At 37.3% G+C, this 26,694-nt stretch overlaps 1 protein-coding gene and 1 long non-coding RNA gene across 5 annotated transcripts in view; both read left to right on the top strand.

Annotated features, from left to right (window-relative positions):
* The window catches only part of lrrtm4l1 (leucine rich repeat transmembrane neuronal 4 like 1), a 318,547-nt gene that overhangs the window by 213,842 nt on the left and 78,011 nt on the right, over positions 1–26,694 (top strand). For 2 of the 4 annotated variants that reach the window (XR_012385765.1, XM_073913413.1), the window contains exon 1: positions 13,772–14,418. The exons of 1 other annotated variant lie outside the window; for it this stretch is intronic. Coding sequence is in view for 2 of the 3 variants with exons in the window: in XM_073913413.1 (XP_073769514.1) it covers positions 14,415–14,418 (4 nt within the window). In the remaining variant the exon portion in view is untranslated. 4 annotated transcript variants of the gene reach the window in all.
* LOC141376346 (uncharacterized) lies at positions 23,150–25,291 on the top strand. Its single transcript, XR_012386242.1, has 3 exons — positions 23,150–23,355; positions 23,630–23,730; positions 24,619–25,291. It is a non-coding gene; the product is annotated as an uncharacterized lncRNA (long non-coding RNA).

Below are 26,694 nucleotides of genomic sequence, written 5' to 3' on the forward strand. Positions count from 1 at the left end.
TTCATGTTAAAATGGTCCTTTTATGAGTTATCAGTCAATGATATGGCCCAATTTGATTTAAAGGCATTTTGCTATATGCAAAATCCATCATCTTATTTTCAGTAAATATAGGTCACCAAAATACATTTTTAAACAATGTTTTTAACTGTGTAAATGCCCTTTTACCATTTGCAACAAATAATAAAAATATTTTAAAATAAATCAAAAAATCTATTTTTAAACCTTTCACAACACTTTGTACAAAAATGTTTCAGAAGTACATTCTCCCATGTACAACATAAAACATTTTCTCCAATTTTCACACAATACCTTTGTAATCACTTAAAAATTCATTTAATTTACTTAATTTTAAAATAAAAATAGATGTACGCAAAAGTATTGTAACAAGATATGCACAATGTTTAATCAGCCTTACAATAGTAAAATGTCTGCATGAACACTTTGCACATACTGGACTTTTGCCTGCTCACATACGCAGTGGAAAGCAAACATCAAAAGGTGCGGATATCAATAATAAAACTGTATTTATGAGAAAATGCTTACCAAATGTTTATTTAAAATGCCTTCAATGTTCAGTTTACAATGCCTATAGTTTTGTTTTACCAGTTTGTTGTATTATAGAACTTAGTTAATAAATGTTTATGAGTTTCTTTGAACATATGCTTTTAAATAATGATTCATGTTTTAAAATGGAAATTATTCATACAATCACTTTGCCTTTAATATTTTTTTCATAGATATTGTAATAAAGGAGTTGTCCAACACTTATTTACCTTTTTATGAGAACAATTGTGCACCTTTATTTCAATTGTACCATATAAGGTACAAAACAATATCATAGATCAAGAGGACTTTTCTGTACCATATAAGGCACAACTTTTACAAAGATACAAAACTGTTCCTTAAGGAACAATATTTGTACCACTATAACTTTTTTCTGAGAGTGAATTTACTTGTGCTATAATTATGATCATCTTTAAAAATATACAATCAATACACCATATACAGTTGAAGTCAGAATTATTAGCCCCCCTGTTTATCAACCCCCCCTCCCCACCCCCAATTTCTGTTTAAAGGAGAAAAGATTTATTTAACACAATTCTAAAAATAATAGTTTTAATAACTCATTTCTAATAAATGATTTATTTTATCTTTGCCATGATGACAGTAAATAATATTTGACTAGACACTTCTATACAGCTTAAAGTGAAAGTTAAAGGCTTAACTAGATTAATTAGGTTAACTAGGCAGGTTAGGGTAATTAAGCAAGTTATTGTATAATGATGGTTTGTTAAAACAATGAGCTTAAAGAGGCTAATAATTTTGACATTTAAATGGTCTTTAATTTTTTTTTAACTGCTTTTATTATAGGCAAAATAAAACAAATAAGAATTTATCCAGAAGATAAAATATTGCCAGACCTACTGTGGAAATGTCCTTGCTTTGTTAAACATAATTTAAGAAATATTTTAAAAATCAAAAAAAAAATCAAAGGGGGGCTTAAAATTCTGACCTTTTTTTTAATAAAAAATATGCTCAGTTATAACTTCAGCTTGTTAAATAGGCTACTAAAATTGCACACTTTGTCTTAAATAAGAAACTATCCCAAATGAAAAAAATATGCAAAGTACACTTGTAGTCTAACACTAGAAATCTGCTAAGAGTAGACACACTTGCAGTAGATACAGTACTCACAACTTCTAGTTAAATAGGATACTAAAATACTAAAAATGTGCTTTGTAGTAGTCACCACAGTAGCCTTGTGTTTAGTTTGCTGACATACTGTAGCGCTGCACTGCTTGTGACGACCCGAGTTCAAATGCTGGCTCAAGGTCTTTTGACGATCATGTTCCCCTCTCTCTGATCCCCATGCTTTCCTGTCAGCCCTCTACTGTCCTCTCACATTAAAGGTGTAAACCCGCTAAAGTATAACTGTAAGGAAAAAAAAAACTACTAAAATACTTATAAGTTCACTTGCAGTACAAATGAAAAATGGAATTGTGGACTACGGGTACACTTATAGTTTACTTAAAAATACATATTTATTCTAAAAGTGTGGCAATTTAGTTCCAGTTGTATGCAAGAATATTTGCAAATATACCACTAGTACATAGATGTTAGTAAAACTTTACGTAGCCTGTATTTAAAATGATTCATCAACAAGTATATTTCATAAAATGAACTGAATGACAGTCATGTTTATGACAGATTTATACTAAGTTAAGCTGTATTGGTGATGTCAAGTTGACAAAGACAAATGTATTTGTTTATGTCAACAAAGACACCTCACACAATGTGATCTTTGCATTTAAATTGACCCAAGTGTGACTGACATATAATGACAGTTAATCATGCATAAAATCTCATTTATATTATCATTATCATGTGTCATGTCATGCTTATAAAGCTTTCATGACTTATGAACACCCCGTTCAAGTAAAGTATAACCTGATTAATGCATTACTCCCAACACAAAAAAATCTGCATCCTGGGAGGCATTGAAATGCAGAAACACCAAGAAAAGCTAATGCAGTCCACTGAGTCAGAGAAAAGGTGGTAGACATACAGAATTCACAAAAACAAATCAAATAAAATGACTCCAAAATTGCACAATACAAGGACTTGACTACATGAAAGCTTGACTTTGGGTTGTTATGAGCTGTTGAGCCTGGTAAAACAGCAAATTCCCTTCAGATAGAGGACTATTACAGGCAATCAATAAAAAAGACAACTCAGGCTGACCCCGCATGTTAAAGTTCTGAATCACTCAAATGGAGCAGTCCAAAATCACCAGTTATGGAAGATTTCTTTTATTATGTTTAAAATGTCACATGCTTATTAAAGAAATGCCCAAGGGAATGCATCTTACTCTCCTAAACAAAGAAAATCACAACAGGCTAGAACTTTTTTGTGAAGCCCAGCATGCAATTTAATGTGTGAACCTCAATCCAGAAAGCCTGTTATGACGTTTCCATAATCATGAAATATTTATGATGCCCTAGGAGAGATATTGAGAGCCATGTAATTGGCTTACATCAGAATCACAGAAGCTTTTGCTGTTGTTTCGAGACAAATGGGTGACAATTGGTTTCTATTCAGGGCTCAGTTTTGTTTTGTTTCTTTACCTTTTCTTTATCCATAATTCACTCATGCTGCAAACATATATATTATACATACATATATATATACAGTTGAAGTCAGAATTATTAGCCCACCCCCCTCCCTGCATTATTACCCCCCTGTTTATTTTTTCCCCAATTTCTGTTCAACAGAGAAAATAATTCCTCAACACACTTCTAAACATAATAGTTTAAATAACTCATTTCTAATAACTGATTTTTTTTTTTTATCTTTGCCATGATAACAGTACGCAATATTTGACTTGATTTTTTTCAAGATGCTTCTATACAGCATAAAGTGACATTTAAAGGCTTAACTAGGGTAATGAGGTTTACTAAGCAGGTTAGGGTAATTAGCCTAATAACTAGCTGAAATGAAACAAATAAGACTTTTTCCAGAAGAAAAAATATTATCAGACATACAGTGAAAATTTCCTTGCTCTGTTAAACATCATTTAGTGAAAAAACCAAAGGGGGCTAATAATCATAATAAAAATAGAGAAGATACTGTAGCTACCAGTACTATTCAAAAGAGATATTTAATACTTACATAATTTACTTTTTTTTTTTTTTTGTTTTTAAGTCACGCATTAAATTATTTGATATTTTTTAGATGCTGAGATACTCTCATAGCTGTCAAGACCTTTTGTTAAATGTATTAAAGTTGTCAGTAGTTTAGTTGATTTAAAAAAAAAAGTTTTTCTTCACAGTAGCACAATTATAAATATAGCTGTCCTCCTAGCAGTAACCTTGATTTAGCCTTCGTCCATCCTTACATTGCCATCGGCTATTGCCTGTTTGTGCTTAACTATTTGCACTGCTTAAAATGGATAATCCCCTGTTAAAATTTATTCCATTGCTTAAAATTATCTGCATGTCTTCAATGCGGCAAGAGATCAAATAAAGCCATAGCATCCTTAATCCACTCATATCACGACTGCCAAAGTTCCGAGATATTTTCCATAACGAAAATCTTGTCCAAAGCAGACAAGATGGAATTTAGAGTAATAAAACGGCACATAGTCTTGTCCTTTTTACTTTCACATAATCACATTGATTTTCAAAGCATCAAAATGCATAGTTACACCTTGTTAAGAGGCCATGATAAAATAATTGACTTACAGAGCTAAAATTGGATAGATTCACAGGTGAAAAACAGGAATAAAACTCATCAACATGTAGCCATTTCATGTACAAAACCAGCTCCATGTCATTTGATTTAACCATAAGGAAGACAGTGTCAAAAATTTGAATAAAATAATGATGATTAGAAATTTGTTCATGTTCTAATATTGACATTCTTAAGCAGATGGTATTTCTTAGTGACTATTTTTGCTCTGCTTTCAATCATTTATGGAAGACAAGCCAGTCGGATGTCAAGAACAGCTTGGAGCAAACCTGCTTCTCAAACCAGAAGATGAATCAGAACAATTGGTTTTCATATATCGCATCAGTGTTTTGTGAGTTTCTGAGTCACGTACTGTTCTGTGTTTATGAAGACAAGGAGAAATGAGTGCTTCAAAGAAATTAAGCAAGAATAGCAAACTGAGTGAAAACCTCCACTGTTTTAATCATTACACTGGAACTCATATACCCCAATTTGTCTCTATACGACTGTTTTTCCAAACACACTATAATTAGGGACTTCTAACAGCACCATGGAGGACTGAAATGGAGATTCTTCTTAATTTTGTTGCATTTGTTTCATTTTTATGTTGCTTATAACTAACAGTTTATTTTAATATCTGAATCTAAACATGTTTCCCTCAGTGTGCAGCCTAGTCGCTGACTGAGGGCACTTTACATAACAAAAACTTATGCTAGCAAAACAAAATTAATATCACTGATTCCTAACAATATAATAAGGTTTAATGAGATAACCATTGCTCTGAAAAATATTTAAAAGCTTTTTTGGAAAGATTAGGAGATCCACATATGATTTTTATCATATTTCTCATGTCAACATACAGTATTAATTACATTAAATTAGTTCTCCAAGCTTTATTAAACTTATCTTAAACTGGTTAAATTAACTTTCTAGTTTTCAGCATGTTGCATTAGATTATAAAGAAAATAAATGTGTATGTTTTTGCACAAGATTAACTTAAACTAGTCTTTGGGATTCACTGATGTTTCCGATATCTGGAGAGTTACCATTGTAGTGACACTACTAGTATTTACTCTGTGGTTTAGTTCAGGATGGCCTAAAAATATTTAAAACTTTATTAGTCACATGAACACAAGTTTTTGCCAATTAACACAATCAAAATTATTTAAGTCAGGGATGATCCAGAAGGTTCTTATCACAGAATCATGGCTTATTGGCAGCCCTATCAAGTGGGCTTCATTCTGCAGAAACAATCACCCTGGATGTACATTATCCTGCTTATTACATGAATACTTGCCACAAAACATAAAAATTGCACACAAAACATTGTTCTGAGCAATAATAAATTATTAATTTTGTAATTAAACTCAAAGCTGACATGAACAAAATTGGCTAAGAACCTTCGCAATATTCGTTCACAAGCACCAAACAGTCAAAACTGCTAAGCTGACCGAAACAAAACCAGCAAAAACTGAGATAAATATATGTATGTATATATATATATATATATATATATATATATGTATATATATATATATATATATGTGTGATGATCTGAGTGGGGATCGAACCCGGGTCTGCGGTGTGGTTAGCAGTAGATCTTACTAGATGAGCTAAGTCAGCAGCTGGTGGCCCAAGAGCAGAGGAGGAACAAAGTGAGTCCACAACTGATGAATTGCCAAAAAAAATAATATAGTCTTTACTGAGGTAAATTTGACAAAAAGGAGAGATAATATCTCTCTACAGCAAGGTTGAAAAGTACAACAAAAATAGGAAAGCCGAGCTTCCTGAAAATACATACAAAATAAAATAGACACGAGGGTCTCAAAACAATCAAACAGCAAAATAGCAAACAAGTCTTGAGAACAAGCAAAAAGTCTTGAGAACAACTTAACTGGAAACTGGAAACTGGACGAGGCAGCAAGAGGTTTAGTTCAGGACTGAACAAAGAGCAGCATACAAAGCAGTCTTATATAGAGCAAAGAACAGGTGGTGGTGGTTACGCTGATTACAGGAGAGTTTAGAGGAACAAGAGTCATTACTGCCATCTAATGTTGAGGAGTATAGGGGCAACATGTGCACACCCTGGTGGGTTGGAGGATGCGATAAAGTGCTGAGATATTACAGTAGCCCCTCCTCTAAGAACGTCTCCTGACGTTCCCTTTGTGCTCTCTTTGTGCCTGGTGGAATTCCTTGATGAGGGAAGGGTCCAAAATGTCTTTAGCTGAGGCCCAGGTACGCTCCTCCAGACCAAACCCATCCCAGTCGACCAAGTACTGTGTCCTCCCTCGTACCTGGCGACACTTAAGTAGTCTGCGGACCGTGAAAGCAGGGTGGCCATCAACAATGCGTAAAGCAGGTGTGGGTGCTCTGTTGGGATGCAGGGTGGAGCAAAGAACCGGTTTTAGCTGAGAAACATGAAATGTCGGATGTATCTTCAGGGCACTGGGTAGTAGAAGCCGGTAGGCTACAGGATTGATCTTCTTAATAATCTTAAAAGGACCAACATAGCGTGGAGCCAACTTACGTGACTCTACCCGCAAAGGAAGGTTTCGGGTCGAGAGCCATACTCTTTGGCCAGTTCGGAGGGAGGGTCCTGCCCTGCGATGTCTGTTGGCCTGTTTCTGCTGATTGTGGACAGCCTTTCTCAGGGAAGTACGAGCTTTCTGCCAGGAACGCAGGCAACGGTGAATAAACCGGGTGGCAGCTGGAACTTCCACCTGTGGTTCCTGACCAGGAAACAAAAGAGGGGGAAAGCCATAGACACATTCAAAAGGAGACATGTTGATGGAAGAGTGATGTAAAGTATTGTGAGCAAATTCTACCCAAACTAAATGGGAGGTCCAGCTGGAATGATTGTCTCCTGCCAGGCACCTTAGCGTTTTTTCTACTTCCTGGTTTACCCTTTCTGTCTGCCCATTAGACTGGGGGTGGTAGCCAGAGGACAGACTGATCGATGAGCCAATGAGCCGCCCAAAAGCTTTCCAAAACCTAGATGAGAACTGGGGGCCCCGATCAGAGACTATATCCTGTGGGAAGCCATGCATCTTAAAGACATGTCTCATTAGTAGTTCAGCTGTCTGGTTCGCAGTGGGAAGCTTTGGTAATGGTAACAAGTGACACATCTTAGAGAACCTGTCCACCACCACAAGGATTACCGTATTTCCCTGAGATGGAGGCAATCCTGTGATAAAATCAAGAGAAATATGGGACCAGGGGCGACTCGGGATGGAAAGTGGGTGAAGAAGTCCCTGGGGTCGAGTTCGGGGTTCTTTGCTCTGAGCACAGGTGGGGCAACTAGAAACAAACTCTTGCACATCTTTTCGCATCATTGGCCACCAGAACTTCCTCAAAATCAATTTGTAGGTTCTGTTAATACCAGGGTGTCCTGAGGGGGAGGAAGAATGTACCCACTGTAAGACATCAGAACGCATAGAGTTAGGGACAAATAAGCTCCCAGATGGTCCATTACCTGGATCAGGGTGATGTTGATGTGCCTTTCTGATTGAGGACTCCAAATCCCACAGTATTGGAGCCACAATTCTGGAGCCAGGCACGATAGGTTCGGGGCAGCATGGCTTCTCAGAAGGTTCAAACTGTCTTGAGAGAGCGTCAGGCTTGATGTTTTTGGACCCTGGGCGGAAGGAAAGTGTGAATTTGAAACGGTTAAAGAACAGTGACCATCTAGCTTGTCTAGCGTTCAATCTCTTGGCATTTTGTATGTAAGTGAGGTTCTGGTGATCAGTCCAAATGAGGAAGTGGTGAGATGCTCCCTCAAGCCAGTGCCTCCACTCCTCCAAAGCTAACTTAATAGCCAGTAGTTCGCGGTTTCCAATGTCATAGTTGGCCTGAGTCGGCGTAAGTCTATGGGAATAGAAGGCACATGGATGAAGTTTGTTGTCTGCTTTACTTCTTTGGGATAGAACTGCTCCAACCCCTATATCTGATGCATACACCTCCAGGATAAAAGGCAACTCAGGATCTGGTAAAGTGAGGATAGGTGCTGAAGTGAATCTATGTTTGAGGGTGTTAAAGGCTGTACTGGCCTTATCGTTCCAGGTGAAAGGGGTATTCGCCTTCTTGGTCAGGGAAGTTAGTGGTTCGGCAATAGAACTGAAGTTCCTTATAAACCTCCTATAAAAATTTGCAAACCCTAGGAAGCGCTGCACCTCTTTGATAGAGGTGGGCTGTGGCCAGTCCAGCACAGCCCTAGTCTTGCTGGGATCTATCTGTAAGCTGCCCTTTGAAACAATGAATCCAAGGCAAGAGACAGAGGAAACATGAAATTCACTCTTCTCTAGCTTTACGAAAAGCCCATGTTTGAGAAGTTCAATCAGTACCTTCCGAACATGTATCACATGTTCCTCAGGGTTATGAGAGAAGATGAGAATGTCGTCCAAATAGACGAAAACAAAGATGTTAAGCATCTCTCGTAGTACATCATTAATAAATGACTGGAAGACAGCTGGCGCGTTGGCTAATCCAAAGGGCATAACTTGGTACTCATAGTGGCCAGTGGGAGTGTTAAACGCGGTCTTCCACTCATCCCCTTGCCTGATCCTGACTAGATGGTATGCACTACGGAGATCCAGCTTGGTAAAGATGGTAGCTCCTTGTAGGATCTCGAAGGCTGTTGTCATTAGGGGAAGAGGGTAGCGATTCTTGACTGTAATGCTGTTGAGACCTCTGTAGTCAATGCAGGGTCTAAGGGAACCATCTTTCTTACCAACAAAAAAGAATCCTGCCCCGGCTGGTGACGTGGAGGGGCGGATAAAACCACTATCTAGGGACTCATGTACATACTTCTCCATAGCAGCTCTTTCAGGCCCAGAGAGCGAATACAACTTTCCGCGGGGTGGGCAGGTTCCAGGTAATAGATCAATGGGGCAATCATATGGCCTGTGAGGGGGCAGTGAGGCTGCTCGAGTCTTACTGAAAACCTCAGCTAAGTCAGAGTATTCGGGGGGAACTCGGGATATCTCGGGGGGAGTATTGAGCGACTTGGGAACAATCTGTGGCTTGGGAATAGTCATGATGTCCAGGGGGATGGCCTTGGTGTGCCTGGGGGGTTCTGGCTGAGTCTCAAGGGGAAGAGGGCAATGGCAAAGGGTTGAATCCTTGGTTGACTGACCAAACATGGTGTTCAAACTGGACCCCTTACATCTCCAACTTACTATAACTCCTTTAGACCAATCAATAAGTGGGTTATGGGTTACTAACCAGGGGTGTCCCAGGATTATGGGGATCTTGGGGGAATGAATGATGTGAAACTGAAGGTTTTCTTCATGATCTCCAATTCTCACATGGAGAGCTGTGGTGCATTGGTGGATGTGGCCTAAGCCTAGCGGATTGCTGTCTACTGCTGAGACTTTAAGGGGGTTTTGCAGGGTTAGGAGATCACAGGAAAGATCTTGAGCACACTTGAGGTCCATAAAGTTTCCTGCTGCACCTGAGTCAATGAAGATCTCCACCTCGTGGGGTTGTTGGAGAGAGATGACTGCCTGGATGGTCAAACCAGAGAAAATGGGACAGGGAATCACACCTACTCTCGCCCCGGGGCCCCTACACCGGAACGAGATCTGACTTTTCCCGACAACTCTGGACATGTTGCCCGGAAATGACCCTGCTTCCCACAATAAATGCAGCACTTCTCCTTCATTCATCGGGTTCTTTCAGAGAGCGAGATCCTTGTAGCCCCTAATTGCATAGGTTCCTCAGGATCCAGTGTGGGACAAACAACATTGTCATGACGGGTCATAATTGTGTCCTGCTCTCTCTCTGTCTGCCGCTCCTTAAGGCGGTTATCCACCCGAATGGCTAAACCAATGAGGGACTCAAGGTCTGATGGGTAGTCTCTGAATGCCAGTTCATCCTTGAGCTTGGGAGACAATGCATTGTGAAAGATCGCTCTAAGTGCAGATTGGCCCCACCCACTCTCGGTGGCCAGAGTACGGAACTCAATGGCAAACTCAGCGGCACTGCGGGACCCCTGAGATAGTCTTAGGAGACGGCGTCCTGCCTCTCCACTGTCTGCTGAATGGAGGAACACTCTCTTCATCTCTGCTAGGAAGAGCTGGAGATTAGTGGTTACAGGGGACTTCTTATCCCACAAGGCTGAGGCCCAATCCAGAGCCTTGCCCGTAAGGAGTGTAATTATATATGCCACCTTACTGCAGTCAGTAGGAAAACAACTAGGTTGTAGTTGAAATATCAAAGTACATTGAGTAATGAATCCCCTGCAGTTCTCGAAACTGCCATCAAAGCGCTGGGGAGGGGGCAACTTGGGCTCAGGTGTTGACAAGGGAACAGACTGTGGCGTAATTACCTGGGCCATTGTAGTCTGAGAGTGGGGATTCAAGAGGCTAAGAATTTCGCATAAAGTTTGGTCATGCTGCTGAATAGCGGTGGCTTGTTCTGAAAGTGCCGCAAGAATGCGATCCACATTTGAGACTGGTGCAGCCTCCTCTGCTGGGCGGTTTTCCATGGTTCAGTCCTGCTGTGATGATCTGAGTGGGGATCGAACCCGGGTCTGCGGTGTGGTTAGCAGTAGATCTTACTAGATGAGCTAAGTCAGCAGCTGGTGGCCCAAGAGCAGAGGAGGAACAAAGTGAGTCCACAACTGATGAATTTCCAAAAAAAATAATATAGTCTTTACTGAGGTAAATTTGACAAAAAGGAGAGATAATATCTCTCTACAGCAAGGTTGAAAAGTACAACAAAAATAGGAAAGCCGAGCTTCCTGAAAATACATACAAAATAAAATAGACACGAGGGTCTCAAAACAATCAAACAGCAAAATAGCAAACAAGTCTTGAGAACAAGCAAAAAGTCTTGAGAACAACTTAACTGGAAACTGGACGAGGCAGCAAGAGGTTTAGTTCAGGACTGAACATAGAGCAGCATACAAAGCAGTCTTATATAGAGCAAAGAACAGGTGGTGGTGGTTACGCTGAATACAGGAGAGTTTAGAGGAACAAGAGTCATTACTGCCATCTAATGTTGAGGAGTATAGAGCAACATGTGCACCCCCTGGTGGGTTGGAGGATGCGATAAAGTGCTGAGATATTACAATATATATATATATATATATATATATATATATATATATATATATATATATATATATATATATATATATATATATATATATATATATTTTTTTTTTTTTTTTTAAATGCTAGACCCTGTTTTAATCAACCCAGTCTTATTCTGAGTACCCCTATATACATTTCTGGAGAGAGCCAGAAACATCTCCGGAGGTATGTTTTTTGCCAGTTTTTGTTCTCGCGAATCCACTTGATCTGTGTTTCTCAAACTTTTTTCACCAAGTACCACCTCAGAAATAATTCTCTCTCCAAGTAGCACCATGATGACTGGTATTGAAATACATGGTAGGCCTACAATAATCAAGCAGCTACAGCTCTGCACAGTTCACAAACGTGGCAGATTAATTCTTTTTATTATGAATATTTATTTTTGTCAGACACTTCAAACATAATAAATAGTTTGAACAATAACACACTTACAGTTTAAAAATGCGATTTTAAAAGTTAATTAAAATGGCTCTGTTGTTAAAAAGTTGAAAGAAAACTGCTGTATTTAAATGTAAAGTATTATCATAAATAATAATAATGGCCATCGCAGGTGGGTCTCACGTGGGCCAGCCCAGGAGGGTTCCATTCTCTATGTGCAACCGAACCAACGGTGATGAAAGAAATGTAGTTTAATCAAAAAGCAAACTGAGCATGTGCGCAGAAAAAAAAAAACATATCCAAGCGCCTAACGCCCCACACACGCACCATTTCCTGCTTGACACTGACATGCTGCTCTGCTCCCAGTGTAAGTCCCGTTTGTGAACATGGACGCTAAGATATAGCCGCTCTGCTCACGCGCCGCTCATGCGTTGTGAAGCTGCCGCAATAGCCTTTTATGCGGAGGTGTTGGCACATAGTGAGTTTTGCAAGTTGACAAAACAAAGTTTAGATAAATGTTAGTGTAAATGTTCAGTATTATCATAAAGTAGCCTGTTTATTAAAAAAAAACCCTGCAAATGTTTCTTGGACCTCATAAATACATATATACAGGTATGTCAATATTCATATATAACTCTGTTTGATACATTTTTAAATATATGTTGCATGTATATATGACTTTTTTGTATATATTTGAAATCTAAATGTTAACTTGTTTTTTAAATATATGAATTGGATTTACATATTTAAATTCGAAGTTAAATCATAACCTCAAATGATAAATTACATAACAAGCATTAAAAAAATTAAAATAAAATAAAAAGTTTAGCTTATTAAACTCAATTTCCTGATCACATCGCTGTTGAGGTACACATCAAAGGGTTAAAAGTGTGTTCATTTTTTTTACTTGAATTATTTAGCGATTCCTCAACATACCACTAGAAGGAAGCCTGCGTAGGCTGCCAAAAGTTTTCTAAAAATTTAATCTTAAATGTTAATTAACTGTTTAACTTCCAATCTGGGCAGCATGGTGCTCAGAAAGGGTAGCACAATCGCCTCACAGCCTAAGAAGGCCGCCGGTTTGAGCCCCAGCTGGGTCGGATGGCATTTCTGTGTGGAGTTTGCATGTTCTCCTCGTGTTTGTGTGGGTGCTCAGGTTTCCCCCACAAGTCCAAAGACATGCGCTATAGGTGAATTTGATAAGATAAATTGTCCGTAGTGTATGTGTGTGAATTAGTGTGTATGGATGTTTCCCAGTGATGGGTTACAGATGGAAGAGCATGCGCCGTATAGAATATATGCTGGATAAGTTGGCGGTTCATTCCGCTGTGGCGACTCCAAATTAATAAAGTTACTAAGCCAAAAAAATTAAAATAAATGAATAAACTTCCAATCTAAGATTTTTTCTTATCAATTTGTTTGGTTAAATTGTGCTTCTGACACCATAAACAATTATTTATTTCCTGTTTTTTGCAAGTTAAAGGTTTAAATATTATACTGTACCTCAGATTTGTGAAATGTTTGACAATAAAAAGTAGCTATGCATTTTAACATTATTGTTTCTAATCTTTAACTCTAGAGCAAAGATCTGCCTTTAATATCGAGTCATTTTTGATTTATATATTACTATCCATATAAACTTACATGAACATTTTTTATCATGATCAGTTTTTGGCCATATCGATATTGCCCAGCAATATTTTTTTAATTAATGATTTTGTTTCACATTTTTAAGTGAACCATCTCTTTAAGGCTAAAGTTTAAGATTACTTCATAACATCACTGGGGTCCATAAACACAGGATGCTATGAAGGTTATATTGTATATAAAGTATTAAAAAGATAAATTCTCAAAGTAAAACAATTAAACACAAAAAGCCTATTTGTAAATGTTGTAACATTTCACCTTGATTCAGTAACAGCTTTTTTTCTTTTTTTTCTCTTTTTTTGACTGAGCATAAGTCATATATTATGAACTGTCATATAGCAATTGGTTGGAGTCCATACCTTTACGCTATTCTACACCCACTGGATCTCTTTCGCTATTATACTGTGATTAGCAGAGTGGCATTTACATTCATCATGAGTCTCGGCTGGGCAGAGGGTTGGTTGTATACTGGCATTCCGCGAATGTTTACCGCAGCAGGTTTGCCTCGGGTCACCTTTATTATGACTGTGGAGGACCTGAGGGCGGGAGCGCGCAATCATCGCGGGCTGTGATATTTCTCAGGGACGGAGCTGCTAAGACTCGACTGCGGCGGCGAGCACACGTTTGCTCTTACGCAAAGCCTCCAAGACTCACAGTTTTTTTTGGCTTTGCTTACCTCTGGAACCTCGGGTCGATAAGCTCCGCATGATTTAAGCATCACTGCTACAATAATGCAACCCAGAACAACTTTTGCTCGCATCTTCAGACAGTTGCTTGCTGCGTAGCGAGAATCCATTTATATTCCGTTTGTTTGAACGACGGATGCCCATCATGGTAATTGCTGTTGGATTTATACCGGTTTGCTGTGATGTTGGATTAAGCAGAGGAGGCAACGCGTTTTAAAGTGTTTTGCGATATGGAGTCGGATCGATAATGATTTTAGTTGGGCTGTAATACTGCTCGGACTAAAGGTAAAAAGTGTCCGTTTGAGTGGATCCTGAGAGACTGAATATCTGTGCATTGACCGCAGGGATAAAACGCGAGTGGAATCAAAAGCGCGCGGCTGATATGGGTGAGTGTACTTGGCATCCTGGGATAAAGTTTATCCATTACTATTCATGAGGATTCGGATAATGTCATCTCTATATTTACAATCGATGATAGATATTTTGCAATTTTAAAACAAGAGTTAGTTCACTTATGTACAGTATGAAGCAAGGTTATTCAAATCATTAGATGTAAAATGCGAAAAGCATTTGTTTTCTGCTGTATTTGCTATAATTAGTGCAACATGAAAAAAGGCTCTAAAATATTGCATCAAACTGTTTTCTATTTAGGTTACCGTATTTAGGAGATATATTCCAGTTAATATCCTGCAGCTATTAAAATCAAAAATAAAACCATAATCAGAACCTAAATAATTAGCATTAATCAGTGCTACAGTTAAATTATATTAGGAAAAGACACAAGATTGTAATAATAACTCCCTCACCTAAAACTGCAGTGTATAGTCCAAGTTCATTTTAACACTGGTACTATAAACTTGGTATTTCATTAGTAAGGCACTTGGTTCACCCTTAATGCTTTTGACTTTTTTCCTGTTAATCCAGATCACCATAATTTGTCTAGTCACTGATTTAGTTTACCCCTGTTTAGCCTTGATTCACAGGCATTTTTTGTTGATCTAATTGCAAGTGGATGATGCTAAATACAGGTGTGAATGGAGGCTGCAAGGTTTGAGCTTGGCAAAAATATGTTATGGTTAGATGATTTTCTTAGTGTAAAATCCATACAGTATTAAACTCATACAGAATAGTGGAATACATTTAGACAGATACGATCTGCCTGCTGACCTGATTCTTTAATATTACAGGATATGTTGTTATATCTAGCCAGATGGGAGTTCAACTTTATCATTTGAAATCGTACGTTTGATTTAAAAAAATCAAAACATGTATAAAGCAAAATGTTCTCATAATAATGTTCATAATAGAGTTCTGAGACAAACCCACACAGTGTCCAATGTAGTTTTGTGGCTATCTGTGCTTAAACTAAAACTCCTGCTTCTGTCTTGTTATTTAAAGTATAATATCATAAGAATCTCAGCCATAAATGTATTTATACATCCGGTATCACTTTATTTTGATGGTCCCTTTGATGCATTTTGTTGAATTTAAGTTACATTGCATCTATATGAAAACTAATTCTGAATCGTTTATAAGTAGAATGTTAGGTTGGGGTTAGGGTTACGGTTAGTGTAGGTTGATGTGTACTTGAGTTTCTTAAAGTCAGTTCAATATTGAAGGAGCTGTATTAGCAGATAGTTACCAGACAGTCTACTAATACTGATGAAAAGTAATTGGCATGTAGTTGCAATGCAACTTTTAGTCAACAAAATGTGCGATAGGAACCATCAAAATGAAGTTTTAAATCCTCCTGTCAAAAAATGAGGAAAATGGTTGAAAGTGGATAAAAATAATAAAGATAGATTAAAACATCAGGTGTAAATCAGAACACATCTGACTCATCTACTTGTGAATAACCTCTGTGTTTTTTTTTCCAAGTGAGTCCTATTATAGAAAAGTACAGACTCAAAAGAAAGATTCACAAATCTCTACTTTATTATAGCTAATGTCCTGTTAAGATACCATGAAATGAGATGAAGCCAGAAAACTCTAGTATGATAAGCATACTTTATTTCTCGTCCAAACAGAATGGGAATTGTCCTAAATGTGTTTAGTTCATTGTAGCATGGAGTAAGATTTGTGTTTGTCCCATTGGCTATTTTTCATGCCCTCAAAATGTATAAAAGAAAAATGTGATTTTATTAGGCTATTTCTATCTCATATGACCATTAAAACTGTAATAATAATTTCATATAAGTTGTATCCATTTTATTTTGATATAGATTATCTGTCAAAACAGTTGCAACAGTTGTAGCCTGCGGGGGAAAATGGGGACTAGTTACACTTTTTATACTCAATTGAATAGAGTATTTCTCCAGGTGAGGTTACTTTTCAAAATGTCCGGCTCTATATAGACTCATACCTTAACGCAGGGGTCACCAATCCTGGTCCTGGAGGGCCGGTGTCCCTGCAGGATTTAGCTCCAACTTGCCTCAACGCACCTGCCTGGACGTTTCAAGTATACCAAGTAAGACCTTGATTAGCTTGTTCAGGTGTGTTTGATTAGGGTTGGAGCTAAAATCTCCAGGACACTGGCCCTCCAGGAACAAGTTTGTTGACCACTGCCTTAATGCATGGGCTACAACAAGCCATTGAACATTTCCACCATTATTACAGAAAAAAAAAAAAAAAAAAAAAAACACTGACCTTTGTGACAACATACCCCAACAGTATACAATTATAACATAAAGCGCATTGTGACCTTTGCCCTAAGTTGGCATTTATAAAGAATAAATTGAGCACAGAGTTCAGGCTTTTAGTTAAACCTACTTTTTATAAATGTTTGACCCTTAACTGAATTCATGTGAGCATGGTTTTATTGTGCGCTGTAGATATTTCTGAGATATCTTCAAGTTCTTTTAAGATCCTTATTTCTCTTTTATAGAGCAACTAGTGAATTGGTTTCAAATCCTAGCATGGTACTTCATGTTTTAAACATGTCTGTTGTACTTTCTTCTTTCCAACATGGTGCATGTCTATTTCCATATCTCATTCAGTGCTCTAATCAAGCTAAGATGATTTCATATTTATTCCTGCTGAATGAAGAGTAGATATGGTCCATTACAGGATCAGGATGATGGATTGCACTTAGAAATTGGCAGTATTCTTGAAAAAGCACGTCTACATGCATCAGATCTATTTTTTTTTTTTTTTGTGCCCATTACATTGATCACTAAATCTGCACACCTATAGACACTTTAAGAGCCTATAGGGATGGTCTATATTAAAAGTACAGTAAAGTACTTCATCATTTCTTCATATAACATACTTATATATTGGGCCTTGCATTCAAAGCATTTAAATCCAAGAAGAGACTCTCTTTTCTAAGATAAAATAGCCTTGAGGGATGAAAGTGACACATTTGTGCTTGACATTCATTATGCAGTCTCTTTCAAAGATTACATATCCTGAAAAAAAGGCATACATACTGTATTTTTACTTATATACTCTTTTTTTTTTTTCTGAAAAAAAATCTCACTTAAAATGGGTCTACAATTACTTAATCACCCTTACGATGCTTCAAAGCTTTCTTAAGTGTACTGTTGATGCCATTTTAAAATGTAAAAAAAGGTTAAAGTAAACTCTGTGGACAGAAAGTAAAATCATTCTTCAAAGTATAATCTTTTGTGCTCAACAGAAGAAAAAAAACTCAAACAGGTTGGAAATGACGAGTGCATTTTCATGTCTGACTAAACCTTCCCTTGGCATCAACCAATGGAAAAACCAATGGAATGGCAATTATGTATACAGCTGGACAGTATGCAGAGTGCCTAGTATTAATATTGCATAAGAAAAGATGACTGGTCTCTGCTTGCATGTCTTTACATATATGAGTTTTCTTTCATATTATTGGAGCATGTTTAATTTATTTATGAGCGTTCGCTACTGGACTTTTTGCATTCTTAATTCTTAGCACCATCATGCGGCTTGTTACTCGCATCAAATGTATATCTGTCTTGTTAAGAGTTCTGCACACTTTATTCAGCACGGTGGATTAAGCTGGTTTTACAATCACAATTGTGCCATAAATAATGCTTTTAGCATAAATTACTCCTTTGTTGTGCTCCACATCGTGACCAAGGCAGAGTTACAGCACTCTTCAATCTCACACTTAATGTATGTTGAATAATGTGCCTTAAGTGTGCAGGAGGTCCATCATTTCAATAGTACTGCTTTGGTTTGGCCGGCTAAATTATATGCTTGAGCTGTGGTCTCATATGGATAAAATCCAGCTTCCTATCTCTGGGATAAGTGGCGAGCCGTTACTATCTCTTGTTAAAAATTGGATGGAGTCCATGCTGCTGAGTGATCTCTTATTTAACCACCCTAAAATTTCATTATCCTAAAACTTTTTATAATCTTGAAACACCTTAAAGAGCAAGTCGTGACATTGTTATGGGAGAACCACAATGTGCTCTATCCAAATTAAAAGAGTCTCTCCAAAGATGTTCTTTTGGGGTCTGAAGAAGTTTCAAATCATTGAAGAATCTCATGTTCCTGACAGTTTTTTTTTTTATTCTGTTGTCACTTACTATTAAAGATAAACACTTTTTTCCAACTCTGATACCAGTTTTAATGAATATATTAAACATTTATATAGTGGCTGAAATATCTCAATGCACTTTGACTTAAGAAAACACATGCAAATAGAAAAAATACCAGCAAATTAAGAAAACATCTTCATTGAGAGGCCAGCTAGTAAAGTGCTGTGCTGGTAAACCTCACTCCTCTGACCTCTATAGTTGCTCTAGCGACAGATGCTAAAGACTGTGGTCTCCTTGATGGAGCAACTGACTCCCATGCGGAAAGTCGCTGGGTCGATCCCAGCTCAGAGTGGGTTGGGTGGTTTAGGACCGGTGAGGATTATATTGGTGTTGTGACCTAGTTTAGGGGGTGAGTGTAGTAGAGGCCAGCAAGTGAAGTGTTGTGCAGGTAAACCTTACTTCTCTGACCTCTAATGCTGTGTTTACACGAAGCGGCAAGTGGGAATCAATCAGCTATTCGCGTGTGAACAGTTTGAGTTTACTTGCTTCTAGGGTTGTAACAATATACCGGTATGACGGTCTACCACGATTTGAACGTGCACGATTATCATACCATGAACAATTGCATATCAACGGTTTTAACCCTTAAAGACCGAGACAGCCGCCCGCGGCTAAAAATAAGTATTGCTTTTAAATGTTTAATAACTTTTGATCCGCTGATCCGATTCATACAATTCAAAGATTGGCATGAAGAAGAGAATCTCAGCTTTCCAGTGCTGTATCACATAACATTCGGTATTAGAGGCTCCGGAATCAGTGCGGTTACGTCATCAAAATTTGACCATGCTGATTTGACAAAGAAACGCTCGTCACTGTGTCTCCGGACAAACCAGACATGATACATTGATGCATTGTCCCTCCTCCATGCCCAGATTGGTTCAAACTCGCTATATCACAACCAATAAGCACAGGTTTCGCTTTTGTTTGTGGACCAAACAATGAGCTTTTTGAACAACACGGAATGAGAGATAGGCATACATTTATGCACGGCTAAATAAAACGCAAAAAAAAAAAAGTTTTGCATGAAATAATTCTCATACTAAGTACTTTTGCATGCACAGCAGCACAGAAACATGACAAAACAGTGACACGGCAAAGACGAACTGCTGCTCTTGCTGTTTTCAAAAGACGCAAATGAAGATGCAGCTGTCTGTCTGCATTGCATACAACCACATCCAAATCCATATCCACAGACAACCATATCCATGCTGGCACATAAAACCTAAGGATGGTCCATATTGAATCTAATTTCGTTATGTAACTATTTAGAGTATAGTAAATATTTATATCTATTTACTGAGGATTTGCACCATGTTTATTTGGACTTTATTTGGACTTTGACACATTATTTATTATTTTCTTATTTTTTTATTTGTTCATTGTAAGTGGTGTTGTTTATAGTAACTAAAAATATATTATTTGGAAAAAGTCAAATTTGCTTCACTGTTCTATTATTTTGTAACATTTGTAACATACTGTATACCGCGAAACCGTCAAACCGTGGTATTGTTTTAGACGATTATCATACCGTAAAAAATTCATACCGTTACAACCCTACTTGCTTCATTTGCGCATCAAATCCGCTTCATTCATTCATCAAATTCACTTTTCAACAGACATAGATTTGCGTGATAGACAGGGCTTCTGTCTGCCTGGTGACTCTAGCTTTATTTCTAAATGGCTAACATGGATTTTATCGAGAGAATAGCTATGTTTATATGCTTTATAAAGGCTGAAAAACAACGTTGATTTAGAGTCGTATCTGAGCCCACTAGATCTTTTCAGACACAGTTCAGTTGGCCAGGCCTGGCCCGGATGAAAGAGGTGTGCCAGAGCACGGTCCAATTTGGCGTGGATTGCTTGTAGTGTAAGTGCAAAGCACGCCTGAGCCTGAAACTGCAATGAGACGTCACTTTTAAGGGACTGTTTCATATGGATTTATTAATCATTCTTACTTTTAAAAGGGTGCAAACGGTTGTAGTTTATTAAAGATGCAAATCCCCCTCTGCACATCAGCGGCACCTTCAGCAATCCTCCTAATATGTGCAGCACGATCATTTTTATAATTTATGAGCATAAAAAGCTGTGGAACTGCAAAATATTTGACTGCATGTCACTGCATTTCCAATGACTAAAATAATATAACTAAAGCAATATCCACTGTGGTGAATAGAGGTGCAACTTCTGCTTAAATTACTTCTGTTAAAAATTACGCATTTTTATTTATGATTTCTGTATGATTTCATTATGATTCCAGAGTGCTCTGTTTCACTTAGCACCATCGTATTGAATGAAACTTAAGCAAAGAGAGAGTCATCGGCTCTTCTCTTTTATTTCAGCGTGAACAGTCAATTGAGAAGAAAATCGTTCTTAGCAGACAGCGTGTAAACAGAGTGAATAGCGGTAGCGATCGGGTGGGGAAGAACACCCAGAAAGAGCAGGACTGAAGTAACAGACCTGTTGTATGTCTGCGTCGATATGGGATGCTTCTGGCTCTGGACATGGACCTTGATACGTCTGTTAGTGACCACTGATTTAGGCTACTCTTGCATCAACAGCAAAAACTGCATTTGTTATGTTTTTGTGCAAGTCTGAATTGAATTGTCTGAATTGATATTGAATGTCTGTTAAAACACTGACAGCAATGTGCTGTGATTTGGCCTCACCTACGGATTTGCACATTATCTCCTTCACTTGCCATGCTGAAACTCCACATGCACACGTGAGGAAATGTGATGTCAACAACAGATTTACATACTAAGAGGTGATTGGACAGGTCTTCACATGTGCAATGGATTGGAAAGGTAATCGGAAACGTACAAAGGCGGAACTGCTTTGTTTTAGTTGTTTTTAATTAACAAACAAATATTAATAATGCATATTCTGAACCATGAATCACAGGACATACCAAACAACAGGATGATACAGTTTTTTACAGCGAACCATTGCATCCCTAATGGGGAGGGAGAACGCTTCTCTTCCTGTTAAACTGAACAGTTGCATCATTGATGACGGAAGCTTGCTCAGGTTCGGAATCCACAAATGTGAGTGCAAGATGTCGGGGGAGAGGGGAGTGGTACAACTGTGCTTCGGCGCGGTTCAAGGCAACTGTACCTAGTGTAAATACGCTCTAAGATCCTCAAACCCTGGGCTCTCTCCATTTAGCAGGGCGAGTGTTTGAGTTCAGCTAGATCTCGATGAACTCCCCAACCTGGGTAATGACAGATTATAGGGATAGCTCTACTGCTTAGGAGCTCATCTATAGTGCCAATTTGATATGGTCAATTTACTTGTATTGCGTCTTTTTGTACTGGAAGGAAACCAAGGGACTGGGGGGAAACCCATGCAAGTACAGGGAGAACAGGCAAACTCAGCACAAAAATGTCAGCTGGTCCAGTAAGGACTTTTAATAAGTGACATTCTTGCTATTAGGCAACAGTGCTAATCACTGGGCCACTGTGTCGCCCAATCTAGAAAAAGGAAGGAGTAGGGGAGGGAGGGAAATACTTCAAGATGAAGATAACTGATGTAAGACACTGATTATTTTATAGTGAGTTGGAAATCGTCTGATTGGTGAATCATGTGTTATCTAATGTGAGATAATTCGTGATCAATCATAAGTGAACCATCCTCTTGAAATGAGTGTATGTATAAACTAAACTTGAATCTAAAATTCCATCATTCGCCTACTAAAAGGGTCTAAGCCATCATTAAAATTTCCCTTTACATTAATTTATTTTGACCTCATATTAACAATTAAAGAAGAATTTTCGTTATTGTTAAAATTGTATTTAGTTGACGTTTATCAGATGCTTTTTGTCCAAAGTTTCTTACTATTCAGAAGGCATTGAGTGATTCAACAAGAAGAGGCAATACACACAAGTGTTAGTTGAGAATATTAAGATAATTTAGCTATGTGATGTGCTAACATTATTTAGCTTAATGATATGAAAAACAGAAAGAAATTGTGTAATCATGAGAAAAGGCTCATCTTTGAGGTAACCTGCAACTTTACTGTTCAAAAGTCACTGCCCAATTAGCAGATCCTAGCCAGGTCTGTCACTTTTTTTCAGTGCGTGCCCTTGTAACTTTCCATTCTGATCATGGTAGTTGCATGTTTTGTGAGGATTTGCAGCATGTTTTCTATTTGTGTTTGCATTGTGATAATTTGCAACTTGTACTACCATCAAAACTGTCTATGGAACCAGAAATAAACCTTCCATAAAGATGTAAGTATAATTTATTAAGCATAATCTGTTTAGTTTTTGTCAATACTTTTAGGGATTTATGAAATTTTCATAAAGTCTTTATCATAAGTCTCAAACTCGATTCCTGGGGTGCCGCAGCTCTTCACATTTTTGCTTCAACCTTAAAGAGCAAAAAAAGGTAGAATCGTTTGTGAAATCTCTATAATATAATCTATAATACCATAAAATACCAAATTAAAATGTTTTACGAAGTGCAAGGGCACAAATTTTAAAGAAAATGTGTCTGTTTTCCCACTTCCGCTTTTTTTTCTAACCACCCCGGTGACGTCAGAAGAGTGACTTATCTGACAGTGCTGCGCTGTTTACAGTGGGGCAGAGGAGCTAATAGCAGAACTGGTTGTTAGTTTTGGCGTAATTTATCATCATCGTGGTATATTATTGCGTTTATGGAAACTGCACAAACTCCAGCCTGTCAACAGATCAAGTCCACAAGTTTCCTGTTGCTGTTTTGGTTCGTGAAATGGGATGAATCCGATAAGAGTGATAGCTGACGCGAATGGCGAGAGACACGGTAAGACAACTCGTTTTTCGTTTATGTTTGTCAACTTTCAAGTCCGTAAGCATTATTGTTTGAGTAATTTGAAGCAACGTGATGTGTTTACTTTGGAGTAGCCTATATCAGGGCTGCTAGCTTGTATTGTTAAGTATATTAAATATACGTTTTTAAAGCGTGTAAAACTGTACACATATGATAAGACGGCTAGTAGCATCAGTTTGCTAATATAATAAATGTCTTGTATAGTTACAGCGTTGTGACTTTGTTTGCTTTGTGGTGTGTTTATTAGACTTTGGGAGACAGATGATGACCCGGAGCTGAAGGCTTTCTCTCCACTGGCCTCTCGCTCAACTGTGCTTCACTTTGGCTCACAGAGTAACCTCAACTAAGGTAAAGTTTAATATTAAAGGTAAAGATTTTATATTCGAACATTCGATTAGTGACAGCTTGTGTGACACTCTCAGTATTGTTTACCATAGTACTTTTATTATAATGACTGAAATCACACGTAAATATGACTTAAAAACAACATTAGCACTATTAAACTAACAGTGAACAATGTTGTACTTTGATAGTCATTGGCTGCTAACATCATATTAGGAATTAGCAAATAATACTCTTCTGAAATTATATTATTAGGGAGAAAGTCAGAATGTGTGAATATAAAACCAATTTTACCTCAGACATTCACCTCGTTCATCGGGTAAAATTATTTGTACATTACATGGTATTATTTGATAACAAAATATAGAAGGGCAAAGAATTACTACAGTATTTCCATATAATGCAGGCAGGTAAACTCACACTATCTTTGACCTCCTTTTTTTTTAAATATTGGAAATGTGTAACCATTGACTTCCATATCTGTTTTTCCCACTATAGAAGTCAATGGTTACAGATTTTTAGCTTTCTTCAAAATATCTTGGTTTGTGATCAACAGTAGAAAGTCAATAAGGTTTGAAACCACTTGAGGGAGAGTAAAAATGTTCTGTCCTGTCAATGAGGAAAGGCACTTTTTATTCACATTTGAGGAATATTCATCTTGTAGAAGAAAAACAAATAACATACAAAAAAAATTTAAAATGAAGTTTGTTCTCACATGATTAACTTCTAATGGGTACAGTCTACTGCATATGTGAGATGGTTTGCAGTTCACTATCCAGGGGTCTGCAAATGTGGTTGGGTTTTCTGTATTGTGTTATATTAAAAATCATATAATGAAATTTAAAATATACATTATTAATAAACATGATTTAAACTTTTGCATTATTTCCCCAGAATATATGCATCAGCCCTCACTGCGTGTCTGACGGTGGACTACAGGAGTTCATCACAGGCTCGACGAGAATGCAAAACTGGCCACTACATTTGCTCTCCTTTCAAGATCCTTCCAGCGGGTTTACAAGGATGAGGCTGTCAGCATCTTTTTACAGAGCATTCACAATTTAATACACATTAAAGACATGATGGTGTGGTACCCACATAAACGTTACCGAAAAATAATTTTAGGTTTACTTTTAAATGGTTCCGATAATATATTTTCCTTTCAGTATACACACACTCACACAGATACTTATACATATATAAAGAGTAAAAATGCTGGGTATTAACACTGCTTATGATTTTGTGCTATATAAATAAAACTTGAACTTGAGTTGCATTTAGAATTTTAACTTGAATTAGGGTTGAAGTTTATTTAATCATTAATGCAGGTCAGAACTGTTGATCAAATCTTTGTAAATATTTTATACTGTAACAACTATACTTGTCTTTTTATAGATTGTTGCCTAAATGGGATCTGATAAAGATAATCTTATACCCTATGAAAAAAATTACAAAAAGACACATATTTAAAAACTTATTTTAATTGTTTTAATATTTGATGTTGTTTTTATTTTTATACAGAAGCTCTGAAAACCTTTTGTAAAATAAAAAAAAAGATTTTCCAGTACCTTGTTTACATGTTTCTGCATTATTCCAGATGTTATTAATGTGTTATTTGTGTTTTGTATTCACTTATCTACTATTAAATATAGGGTCAATGTGGCATAACTGTGTTAAATGCTCATTAGTTTCTGTTACTGGTAAGTATAAATACTTATAGATGATCAATACTAGCTTTGCTGTTGCCAGATAAGATTTTGTTATCTTACATATTTGTCTATTAGCCAACACTGGACTCACCATAAACCTGCTGTATTCTCCCTCACAATAGTTAAGTTGCACTGCTCTGACTGCTGTTCTGTCTGCTAGTCTGTCCACAGGCTTATAATTGTATGGATGTGGTCTTTCGTTTGTGTGAGTCTCTCAGAATATCTTATCCTGGCAACCAAACGCGCAACGCGATCAGTTGTCTTCATAGTGATTATATGCACGAACTCCCTCATCTGACATCACTTCCAGTCTAGCGATTTTTCAAATGCGGAAGTAAATTTCCATGACTAAAAACGACTCCAAACGGCTTAATAATAAACGTTAACGTTTATTTTAAAGAAAATCTAGTTCTTGCTTTACTCTTACACTCATTGTCTCACTGGGGTGTCTAACCTACAATATGCTCTTTTATTAAACAAAGCTCTTGCAAGAGACTGTTAAGCAGGCATTAGTTGGAGGTGGTTGAAGCTAAACTTTGCAGAGCTGCGGCCCTCCAAGAATTGAGTTTGAGATCATTGGTCTTCATCTTAAAGGCAGTAATACAATATTTTACCTGATCCAAGTTGAACAAGGTCATAAATGTGTGTATTTTACTTTAGATATGACAAGGCATCTGCATAATACCATTGTGTGATATTCTGATTTTACATTTCACTGTTTTGACAGTTTTATAGATTGAGCTGAAAATCAGTTTGCAACTACCCTGGTGTCTCAATTCATTCATTTAATGAATTTGGATCTAATAAATATATTCATATCTGATAGTATTGACCCATACTGAGACTTGGAAAAACACATTTCATGGGTAGATACCTCCAAAAATGCTGAACAGATTGAACATTATTCCTTCAAACATAAATTTTTATTTCTTTAGTTTCACAGCCCGTCTCGCCCCAGTTCTCAAGAATCAGTGTTATGAAAAAGTTTAGGAGTCTCATTACTGGGAATTTACTGTTTAGTCTTTGTGTAGCTGTATTTTTATTATAATTGGCACAATTACCTTGCTCAAGAGGCGGATCCTATAGAGAAGCCAAGTATTTGAGAAGGAATTAAAGCAAACATGGCTTATTTTTCATCATAATTACCCTATCTGAATGGTGGGTATAATGATATGGCTTTGGGTTGAATGATCATTATTTTTATTCTAATAATAATAGGCACATTTGCATTTCCCGTAGCCATGTTGGACTCATTAAAGGG

This window comes from Danio rerio, chromosome 10 (assembly GCF_049306965.1).
Source record: "Danio rerio strain Tuebingen ecotype United States chromosome 10, GRCz12tu, whole genome shotgun sequence".
Lineage (NCBI taxonomy): Eukaryota > Metazoa > Chordata > Actinopteri > Cypriniformes > Danionidae > Danio > Danio rerio.